Source organism: Neolamprologus brichardi, chromosome 5 (assembly GCF_056152115.1).
Source record: "Neolamprologus brichardi isolate AB-2024 chromosome 5, ASM5615211v1, whole genome shotgun sequence".
Lineage (NCBI taxonomy): Eukaryota > Metazoa > Chordata > Actinopteri > Cichliformes > Cichlidae > Neolamprologus > Neolamprologus brichardi.
In genome coordinates, this window is record NC_142108.1 from 24,731,359 (window position 1) to 24,742,620 (window position 11,262).

Consider the following 11,262-nt stretch of genomic DNA (forward strand, 5'->3'; position numbering starts at 1 on the left):
GTCGCTGGAGTCTATCCCAGCTGTCTTAGGGCAATTTTGGAATCGCCAATTAACCCGCCCCCAACGTTTTCGGACTGTGGGAAGAAGCCAGAGAGAACCAACGCAAACAGGGGAGAAGAGTAAAAACTCCTGATGGTGGAAGTGAACTCAGGACCTTCTATGCTGTGAGGAAACAGTGCGAACCACTTAACTCCTGAAATATACGCAAATAATTATACAGTACAACACTTTCACACAAAAATTTTACTGAAGCAAAAATAGATTATTTAAAAGTAGTGTATTCATAAGATGATGAAACATACTGAAACCACTTTGCACAAACTCGTTGCTTTATAGCCAACCAAAAAGCAGAAGCGGTACCAAAACACAGAAAATTAACGAATAAGAGTGGTGAACGTTTACAGGAACTCCCGCCTCCTATTTCCGTTTCTTGTGCAACCATGAAACGGCATCGACATCGAGCTGCGTCAAGCTATCAAAGTAACCGAGTGAAGACGCTGCAAAGAGGCGGAAGTTAAAATAATGGGATTTTTTTAAAAATGTATTGCACAATTTGTTTTGGCTGCAGAAGTCCCAAATTTTTGTGATAAAGAACATATTCCATTATCTTACTTAAATTAATTAACAGAAACCTGAAGTTTGTACCCTGTAAAATCTAAGACATTTTTACTGCTGACCCTAGTCCAATTCTGATATTTTTTTTACATTGTTACTTGCATTTATTTATCTGTTGCTTTTTCTCTCCCCTTGACAATCAGAGGACAAAAACCGCTATCAATCCGACTGATAAAAATCCAAATATATGTGCATATTATTTACTTTTTTAGAAAATAATCTACTTTATATGAAGCAATGCTTATCATTGCGATGGTTGTGAAAAGCTTTTAATTTGAACGTCTCACACGGAAGTGTTCGGTGTTACGTATTCATCTTGACATTTGTGTTTATACCTGGACGTAACAGACAGGCGGCAATATCCCCGAACTTCACTCAAATTTAACCTTTTGTTTAAGTAGTGATATTTTGTTATTTATATTTTCTTGCGGAGGAACCAGTGGGTTAAGCTGGTCTGTGTCAAGTTTTCTGTTTTGCTGGTGTTCAGCACGACCAGCGTGCTGTTTTTGACGGAGGTCAGCGGCTTTCCAGTTGAAGCCAGTCCACTGACAAGATGCTTGCCTCGGGTAGGACCGTGTCCTCCCGGCTGCTGAGGCCAACCTCGTGGCTTCCTCTCCGGCTGAGCTCCGAGCGGACGGCTGCTAGCTCCCCGCAGAAAGGTAACAACAGCCCGGAGCAAAATGGGTAGCTTATTCCCCCAAGACCAACTAGCACGAAGCTAATCCCAAAGTGACGCAGTTTAGTAAGGAGGCAGGAAACTTCACAGCATCTGTCAACTGTCAGGTTAACTGACGATTTTAAAATCCATGTGAGGTCAGGAAAACCTAAAAAATACTAAATTAAAACACTAATAAACGGAAAGTTCACGAGCACTAACTGACTGGCACAAGATGAAGCAATCTTGTTAAATAACTGTTTTAAAAAGATTTTATGTTCTGATATTCTCTGTGTCACTCTCCATTTTTATAATGTTAAAATCATGCACATTACTCTTGACTTCATTGCCAGATTGAGAACATTTTTAGGGCCCGAGCACTGAGAGTGCGAAGGCCCTATTGTATCTGCTCCGTTTATTATTATTATTATTATTATTATTATTGTTATTGTTATTGTTATTATTATTATTATTATTAGGCCCGAGCACTGAGAGTGCGAAGGCCCTATTGTATCTGCTCCGTTTATTATTATTGTTATTATTATTATTATTATTATTATTATTATTATTAGGGCCCGAGCACTGAGAGTGCGAAGGCCCTATTGTATCTGCTCTGTTTCTTCTTCTTCTTATTTTTCATTGAAATGAATTGCCTTTTTGAGGGCTTTAACATGCTCAAAAACTCATGAAATTTTGCACACATGTCAGGTTTGGTGAAACATTTCGTATTTTAATGGTTTTACATATGAGCACTGGGAAATGGCTCTAGAGCGCCATCTGTGCTTTGTTAAATGCAGCCCTACGAACACATCGTTTGAGCTACATGTATGAAATCTGGCACACATGTGTACCATGCCGAGACGAACAAAAAAGTCAGTGGGCCCATTGACGCAAACCCAATAGAAAGTCCGCAATTTAGAAGTGAAGGTGACATTTTGGCTCTAATTTTGCCATTTCCATGCCTCGAACTTTTTCGAACTCCTCCTTAGGATTTGGTCATATATTTGGTCAGTGTCAACTACACACCCGGGGCATGTTAAATTACGGAGCTTTTGACTTTTCGTGATACGGTGAGGCCGTGGCACCATGGCGAATTTCGATGACTCGCCATGAAAATCTTATTGCCTCTCATTCTGTCATACATTGTCCGATCTGGACCAAAGAGCACACATATGATCAGGCTCCAGCCCTTAACATATTTCAACTGCCACATTTGACATCAGGGAGAGCGCCACCTAGTGGGAACAGGAAATGTCATGTTTTACACTTTGTTGTATTGATTTTCACAGGTTGAGTTTCCTTGTTAAGTGGAAAAATCACATTGACGTAATGAACAGCTTGTGACTTTAGTGATTTATGAACTTCTAAATAAACATTTAAACATTAAACATTTTTTTTTAGTGTTTAGTTAATCCATTTTTCAATTTACTGCCAGTTATCTAGGTCAAGGTGAATAAAAAAATAATTCAAGGCCATATTGTCTTAACAGTTTTCCCTTTGAGGTCACAATTTAAATGCTGTTATTTTTACATTAATAAATTTAACCTGGTCTTAAAAATGGCTTTAAATGTCTTAAATATACTGTAATTTATGCTGCAGAGTTGATCAAGAAACATGAACAGGATGAGCCTCGCCCCCTCTACATGGACTTCCAGGCAACCACTCCCATGGTAACTGTTACTAAGCACTTTGTCACTTTTACAGGCTTTTACAGCTGATGTCAGAGAGAGTTGGACATAAAGCTGGTTGTACTTAGAGTTTCATATGTTTGTGTGTGTCTTTAGGATCCCCGGGTGCTGGATGCCATGTTGCCGTACCAGGTGAATTACTACGGTAACCCTCACTCCAGAACGCATGCCTACGGCTGGGAGAGTGAATCCGCTATGGAGACCGCTAGGAAGGTAGAGAGCTGCTCCATCTTTAGAAAAGTGGGCTGTGCTTATTTACACTTTCTTTGCAGGTAGTAAAAGGACAGTAAGATCTAGTCCTTTTACTGAAAAAATCTAGTCCATGTATCACTTTGGCTTGCTCAGTTGTAGCTGTGGTATGCAAAGAGATGCAGGCCTCATACAAGCTAGTGAGCAGACCAAAGTCGAGCGCTGGTGCTGACTGTTTGAATTCAGCATCAGCACTCCGACATTAATATTTGTAACCTACAACATGTGCATGTTTCACCGAGAGTCACTGACTGATGTTGCTATATGTCTAAGGCTACGTTCACACTGCAGGTCTTAATGCTCAATTCCGATTTTTTTGATCAAATCCGATTTTTTTTTGTCTGGTTGTTCACACTACAAATAAAATGTGACAGCAAACGCTCTCTAGTGTGAACGCTCAAAGCGGCCCGCATGCGCAAAAGAAGATGTCACACACAACGCGCTCTGTTTAGACCCAGAGCAAACAGTATTGTTTGACTGATGGCCCTTAATATAAAGACTTCGGACTTTACGTTTCCCAATTTTTGCTTTAAGTTATTTTGTTATTTACATAACAATGTAGATAACCTAATAATTATCCTTATTGCTGTTAGAGAGGAGCGGTGCTTCAAAGGATAGTTGCAGATTTCTGCCAGAATCTGCAGATTATACAGTACAAATAAAATGTTCACGTTTCTCCAACGTTGTCTTCCCAACAGTTTCACTGACATCTACACGGGATGGCCAAGAAACGTTCGCGATGTCTTCTTGGGCGCTTATCCAGCGCTGATAATTGGCGTCTGTCTTGTGTCAGTGACGTAAAAGGCAGATATAATGCGACATGACCGTTCAAACAGCAGTCGCTTTCTAAAACATTGGATATGTATCGGATTCAGTACCACATACGAAAGTGACCCAGATCGGATTTGAAAATATCGGATTTGTGCCGTTCACACTGTCATACCATGATCGGATATGGGTCGCATAGGGTCAAAGAAATCAGATTTGATGCGCTTTCGCCTGCAGTGTGAACGTAGCCCATGTATGTATATATTTATGCTTATGTATATATGCACACACACACACTGAACAGGTATTATGTCCACTGACAGGTGAAGTTTATCTCTTCATCATGGCAGCTGTTAGTGAATGGAATATATTAGGGAACAAGTGAGCATTTTGTCCTCAAAGTTTATGTGTTAAAAGCAGGAAAAATGGCCACGCCAAATTGTGATGGCCACTGGGGCGGAGTTAGAGCATCACCAGAACACATGTTCAAAATTAGAAACACAAATTAGAAACATGTGAATCTGTTTGGTGTTTTTTTTTTTCCCTTTCTTTCTCTCTGAGCAGCAGGTGGCTGATCTGATTGGAGCCGATCCCAGAGAGATCGTTTTCACCAGCGGAGCCACAGAGTCCAACAACATGGCTATCAAGGTCCTACTCTCTTGACCTTAATCACTTTCTCTCACACAAACACACAGGTTTTGTTTTGGTGAAAACTGATCAAAAATATAAAATGCAGACAACAGATTAAAACTACAACTCTTACAAAATAAGAACACTTTAAAAAACAAAGTGATAAACTACATGAGAAATAAAAAACACATAAAACAGTAAGAGCAAATTCAGAATGTGAACTGATTAATAAAACTCCTTAAAACAAAACTGTCATTAACAAAACTCTTTGTATTGTTTGGATGCTTCTTCTGAATCAAACTATACAATATTGAAATGCAAAAACTTGTGATAAAAATGGAATTTGTCAACCACGTTGAGAACATTTAATTAAAAGAAATTTTCTGTGCACACGAGGCAAATAAGTCAACTGACAGGAAGAAGTAGCATCTGTTTTCACTGTTTCACTGAAACAAACTACTTCACTTCAGTCCACTTGGATTGCCTTACCAAAGACACCATGTGTAGCAAAGAACAAGTAATAACAGCAAGAATAGAGGAAGCAAATTAAAGTCACGCTGCTGTCGATTCTGATTTACTGGAATTATAAATGAGGTCATTGAATTAATGCTAAAAAGAAACGAGCAGTAGCCACAAACTGGATTCACAACTCGAGAAAGTGCTAGAATCAGAGAAAATCTTAAAACTTTTTCCCCTTTAACCCAGTGTGTTCTCTCCTGTAGGGTGTAGCCCGGTTCTACAAGGCCAAAAAACGTCATGTGATCACCACTCAGACCGAGCATAAGTGCGTCCTAGACTCGTGTCGGATTCTGGAGTCCGAAGGGTTCGATGTTACTTACCTACCGGTCCAGAACAACGGCCTGCTGGACCTAGAGGTAAACATGCAGCGACAAAAAGAGAGATCACGCAGACAACAACCAGAATATTGTCTGTGTGAACATATTAAAAACTGGCAGCTATCTTTACAATACCTTTGGGCAGGGAAGCCTGTATTTATTATTTTACCTCCATTTGTAGCATTACAGAATTCATGAGTTATGTTTGTTTGTGTGTTCAGTTGTTGGAGGCCTCCATCCGTACTGACACCTCTTTGGTGTCAGTGATGACCGTGAACAACGAGATCGGAGTCAAGCAGCCCATCAAGGAGATTGGTAAGCATAGCAAATCAAACACACGAAATGCTCACAATCACGTACTCATAATATCCGCATCTAAATCGTTTTGTCAGTTTTACTGAATAAATCAGACTATTCGCTTTATGCGGAGCCCAACCGAGAGCTCTGATCAGATTAATGAGCTTGAACTCTTTCTATCTACAGGTCAGATTTGTCGCTCAAAAGGAGTCTTCTTCCACACTGATGCTGCTCAGGCCGTTGGGAAGATTCCCATCAGCATCTCTGACTGGAAGATCGATCTGATGTCCATCAGTGGTCACAAGATTTACGGACCCAAAGGTCAGCTTTAGTAGCAGTACCAGTAGGTGGCATAACTCTAAACCGATCAATAGGCAGGTGAGATAGTTTGTTGAGCTCATTTGTCAGTGCCCATTTCCATTTTTATATAAATTGTATAAAACTATAAATGGCTAAATTTTTGCACAGAAATATGTGTTTTGGTTTTAAAAATTAAACAAAATACACGCAGGTGAAATATGAAGCAGGAAAGATGGCAAAAATGTATGTGTGAATGTATGTATGTATGTATATAGTATGTATGTATAAGCGTGTAGGTTGTTTATATGAAGATTTTTTTTCTTTTTTTAAATCAGCAGAGTTTCCCTGTTAATTTTTTCAATCAGCTGTCAAAGTCGGAGTTTGATTATCTTTGAAAAGATACACGTAAAATGGTGTAAAAGCAAAAATACTTACTACGTGTGTGTGTCCAGGTGTGGGTGCGTTGTACGTGCGTCGCAGGCCAAGGGTGCGTTTGGAGCCAATACAGAACGGTGGCGGGCAGGAGAGGGGCCTGCGCTCTGGCACTGTCCCCACCCCACTGGCTGTTGGACTGGGAGCTGCCTGTAGCATCGCCCAGGAGGAGATGGAGGTAAAATAACCAAAGTCAAACATCCAAAAAACCTTCCCAGACGATGCTACATTTCAGGGGGATTAGTGTATGTTTGTTTGTTTAGTATGATCATCAGCGGGTGTCCATGCTGGCTAATCGTCTGGTCCAGAAGGTCATGTCTGAGATTCCTGATGTCATCATGAATGGAGATCCAGAACAGCGTTACCCTGGTAAACATATTTATGTTTGTTCAGCAGTCTATATGAGGACATTTATTAGCGTAAGACATTTCTTAACTTTAGCCTATACCTAATTCTAATCTGAACCTCAAAACCAACTCTTAAACTGTAAAGTGTTAAAGTGCTCCTTGTAACTAAACTGGTTTTATAATACGCTAATAAATTCCATGTAGAAATGAAACTCAGTGCTGCTGCTGCAGGCTAGAGTTTAAACCAAAATTGATTTACAAGTCAGTGAAGATTTTTGAAGTGTTTTTGTTGGAAGTTGGACTAACACCTTTGATTGTGTTTGTGTGTCTGGGTGTTTTCAGGCTGTATCAACCTTTCTTTTGCCTACGTGGAGGGCGAGAGTCTGCTGATGGCACTGAAGGATGTTGCTCTGTCATCAGGGAGGTCAGATACAAACTTTTTTTCACGCACATATGTCCAACTTTTGAGTGTAACTTTACCCACTGCATCAAAAAGTTAGAAAATCGGCATGGTTTTGAGAGGATGGAAGTGTTGACCGATTTGTGTACTATTTATGAATCAAGTGTCCTGCCACCTGTGTGGTCATGGTAGGATTCTTACATTAGCTTCTCTTTGTTGGCTGCTTTTTAAATCTGGAATTGAAATTAAATCATTCTCCTATCACACAAAGTCCTGAATGCCTTGAGCACCTCCACTGCCCACTTTTCGTTCCCTATCTTCTGCTCAAGTTCACAGAAACACTTTTAACATAAATGTCAGTTTCAACACCAGCATTGAGAGTACAGTTACATGCTTAATGTACAGTTCAAAAGCCTTGTATTAATGTGCATAAAGTCTCTAAAGATGACTGAATATTTGTGTCTGTGTGTGCAGTGCATGTACTTCAGCGTCTTTGGAGCCATCATACGTCCTCAGAGCTATTGGAGCAGATGAAGATCTGGCTCACTCTTCCATCAGGTAACAATACCTCCTGTAACCTGGATTATGATAAAAACTGCAACTCCCCAGAAGTTTAATAAGGATCTTCCTTGTGCTTCCTAACTCTTTTCTTCACATTGATCAGACTTAGCAATCAAAGTGATTAAATCCACAGAAAACAAAGCTGTTTATAAACTTGGATAACCAGGGAATGGTTACAGACAGCCTTTCATGCTCTCTAGTTTCAGGTTTAAATGTCTGTTTGTGTCTGTGGCAGGTTTGGTATTGGCAGGTTCACCACTGAAGAAGAGGTTGACTACACAGCAGAGAAATGCATCGAGCAGGTCCACAGACTCAGAGAGATGAGGTAAAGTCAGCTCTCAGACACTATCGCGCAGACGCTGATTTTACTTTACATTCATAAAATTGATACAAAATTTTGAACGATAACCTTGTTTTCTCTAACCTGCCTCTCTTTCTGTCTGTCAGTCCTCTGTGGGAGATGAGTCAGGAAGGCATCGACCTGAAGAGCATCAACTGGACGCAGCATTAAGCTTCTTCCACTTCTTGCCCACTTCGACATGATAGTTCCCAAAAGACTGAGGGAACAGACCAGCTTTTTCTTCCTGTAAACAAACACGCACAAACTCCCTGTCGTCTGTCTGTAGCTGTAGCTCTGTCTCTGTAAAAGCTCCTCCAGTTGCTCTCTCAGGAGATGTTGCTCAGACAGTTGACCAACGCACAGCAATCTCTTCTTTTTCTTCTGTTGCCCAGACGTTTGTTTCTTTATCTCAGTTGGAACATTTACAGAGGCTGTGATACGCTCTGAGATCTAACATCACATTCATGAGAAGTTCATCCTCTTTGGTTGTCTCAAACTAAATATGGTATTGATTGTGCGACATGTCCATCAGTGGCCGATTTGGGGCTTTGATCAACAAAGACTGCCCGCAAACAAAAAATTGAGACAGACATCCAGGACCATGTTTTCACAGCAGGGCTACTCAAAAAAAAACAGTTATTCAGAATATAATAGTAAAGGATAAACCAGTCGGCACATGTCATATTTTTTAATAAAGGTTAGGGGAAAACAAATTTGTGGGCACACACACAAACCAAAACAATTGGTTGTAAAGTAAAAAAGGAAAAAAACCCTCTCTCTATGACTAAGAAGAAACCCTTTTATACTTGCTCATATGTCTCTATCCTTATTATTTTTTTCTAAAAACATTGCAGCACTGTAATCAACTATGCATCCATCGCACAATTTGATATGCATCATTATCTGTGACCAAGATTTGTCTAAAACTGGTCTTGCACAGTGTGACAGACATGCAGTAAATCGCACAGAGGCGCTTTTAATCTGATTCTTTAGGTGATTTGACTTCACCTAATCTAACATCTTGATGACTGGTGTCATGAAGCTGGTTAACAGACAGCTTAGTTTACACTTGTTTTACTAATGCACTCATGAGCGTGTCTGTGGGAAATGGAAGTTACACACAGTACCGTCCAAATCATGAAGTGGTCAATGTGGCAGGCAGGTTGAAATGCAACATTGTTTTTTTTATGACACTGCAATTAGTAGAAGCTTTGTAGGCCCACACATTGTAGCTGTGTACTGTCATCTGTCAAATATATCTCAGTAATGTAGTGTAAAAGACTTCAAACTGGGGTGAAACTTAATATTGAAAACCTGAGAAGTCTTTTAAGCAGTCAGTATGCCGGGGCTAATGGCAAGTGTGTTTCCATAGCCCTTTCATTCTTTGACTTCCAGTAATCACCCTCTCTGCAGAGCCAAAGAGCTCCACAGGAAGACCTGATCAGACATTCACACAACTAGAACAAAATAATTTATAATTTACTGAGTCAAGCAGTAGTTCAAACATCCATTGGTGTTATATCCAGCGGATCTTATATCCAGCGATCCAACTGACCAATTGATGACAAGTTTTGATATTATCTTGAGAATGAACCTGCTGTGGAGAAGCACGAGTGTGACCAACACAGTTACTGTTTACTCTTGCTAAATGTGACCGAGCTTTGTGATACCATCACACTCACATTAAACCCAAAGATAGCCACATAAATTAGGAAAAAATAAAACACGGGCAACAATCTAAGTGATAAAAGAATCGGAACAAAGCTGTGTTGCTTCAGCAAAGCTGGAAAGAGCAACTGAAGGCAGCAGGATGTGATGATTCACCCAGTATTTATTTGAGTCAGACTTTTTCACTAGAGATTCACAGGCTTATCTCTCCAGCTCTGTTCATAGGTTATAAACTGCCCTCTCTGTCTCATGCTCTTGTCTTATCATCCCACATCAGCGTTTATTATTCATTCAGTGGTAGCATGTTGGCGTATGATCCGCAGTTCTCAGTGAAATATCCAACGAGACATTGTTAGCAGCAGCGGTTTCATTGTTCTGTTTGTCAGGAACACTCTACAAGTCTGCAGCCCTGATTTTTAAAGTCAGACTTCTGTCACACGTGTCCGTGGCTTATGACAGGAAATACAAGATGATTGTGAAAATCTAAACAAAAATAAACAATTGGTTAAGACTACACTATCTGGGGGAGGGGGATTCTTGTATTGTGTTCTTGGATGTATCTGGAGCCTCTTTTTGATATATTTACTCGTCTCCTGCATCTACTGTCTTCGACTGTTACATGTCATTGCACATTAGTATCCAATAAAATTGCTGCTTCTGGTTATGCCATCAACTTTTGATGTATTTTATTTGTGTTTATTGTTTTTTCAACTCAGATTCTCAAAACAGTTTTGATGATGTCTGAATGCGTTTTTCACATTGCTCCACGGGTTGCAGAGAGTTCAACCTGAGGTAGTTTGACCATTCCATTATAAGATAAAAAAGATGGATCTTCTTTTCCCTGGAGATCAGAAATGGTCTTTTTTATAGCAGATAAAATTTCAGTTAAACACCACGAATGTCTGTGACTGTAAAACTCCAAATCTGTCTGTCCACAGACTCTTATGCAATCAGGAGTTTAGCAACCAAACATGGCACAGTTACATCTTAGGCCCCTGTATGTATGTATAATCTGTGCAAAAGTCTTGCACCACTCATGTCTTCCCATTTTGCTTCCAGTAAACACAGAAATATACCATCTGGAAAGCTTTGGACTGGCAACAGCTTAGTTTTTCAGCATGACACTGATCCCAAACACACTGCCTGTGCCGTAATGGCATACCTGAATAGAAAAACAAAATGGAATACTATCAGTCATGGACTGGCCTCAGAGCCCAGATCTCAACGTTATTTAAGCAGTGTGTGATCATCTTCATTGAGAATGAAACACAAGACAGACAACATTCAAAGAAGAGCTTTGAAATTCTAAAAAAGCTTTCCTAAGAGGCTGAAAAATAAAGATTGTCTTACCAAATAATAACTTTCACATTTGCTAGAACTGTACAACCCCTGTTTTTACCCAACAAAAAATGTATATAATAATATAGTAATTGTATAGTATATTATAAAATATTCGTAATTTTATAATCTACAAAA

The 11,262-nt window shown here is 39.8% G+C and overlaps 1 protein-coding gene across 1 annotated transcript; it reads left to right on the forward strand.

Annotated features, from left to right (window-relative positions):
* The first annotated feature begins 912 nt into the window (after window positions 1–912).
* nfs1 (NFS1 cysteine desulfurase) lies at window positions 913–10,455 on the forward strand. The gene is made up of 13 exons (XM_006782952.2): window positions 913–1,274; window positions 2,870–2,940; window positions 3,055–3,171; window positions 4,540–4,623; window positions 5,328–5,480; window positions 5,663–5,756; window positions 5,925–6,059; window positions 6,491–6,648; window positions 6,734–6,839; window positions 7,160–7,241; window positions 7,692–7,775; window positions 8,014–8,103; window positions 8,226–10,455. Exons 1-13 carry the CDS (start codon window positions 1,169–1,171, stop codon window positions 8,287–8,289), a joined length of 1,344 nt encoding a protein of 447 aa, XP_006783015.2. The 5' UTR covers window positions 913–1,168; the 3' UTR covers window positions 8,290–10,455.
* Window positions 10,456–11,262: the final 807 nt, after the last annotated feature.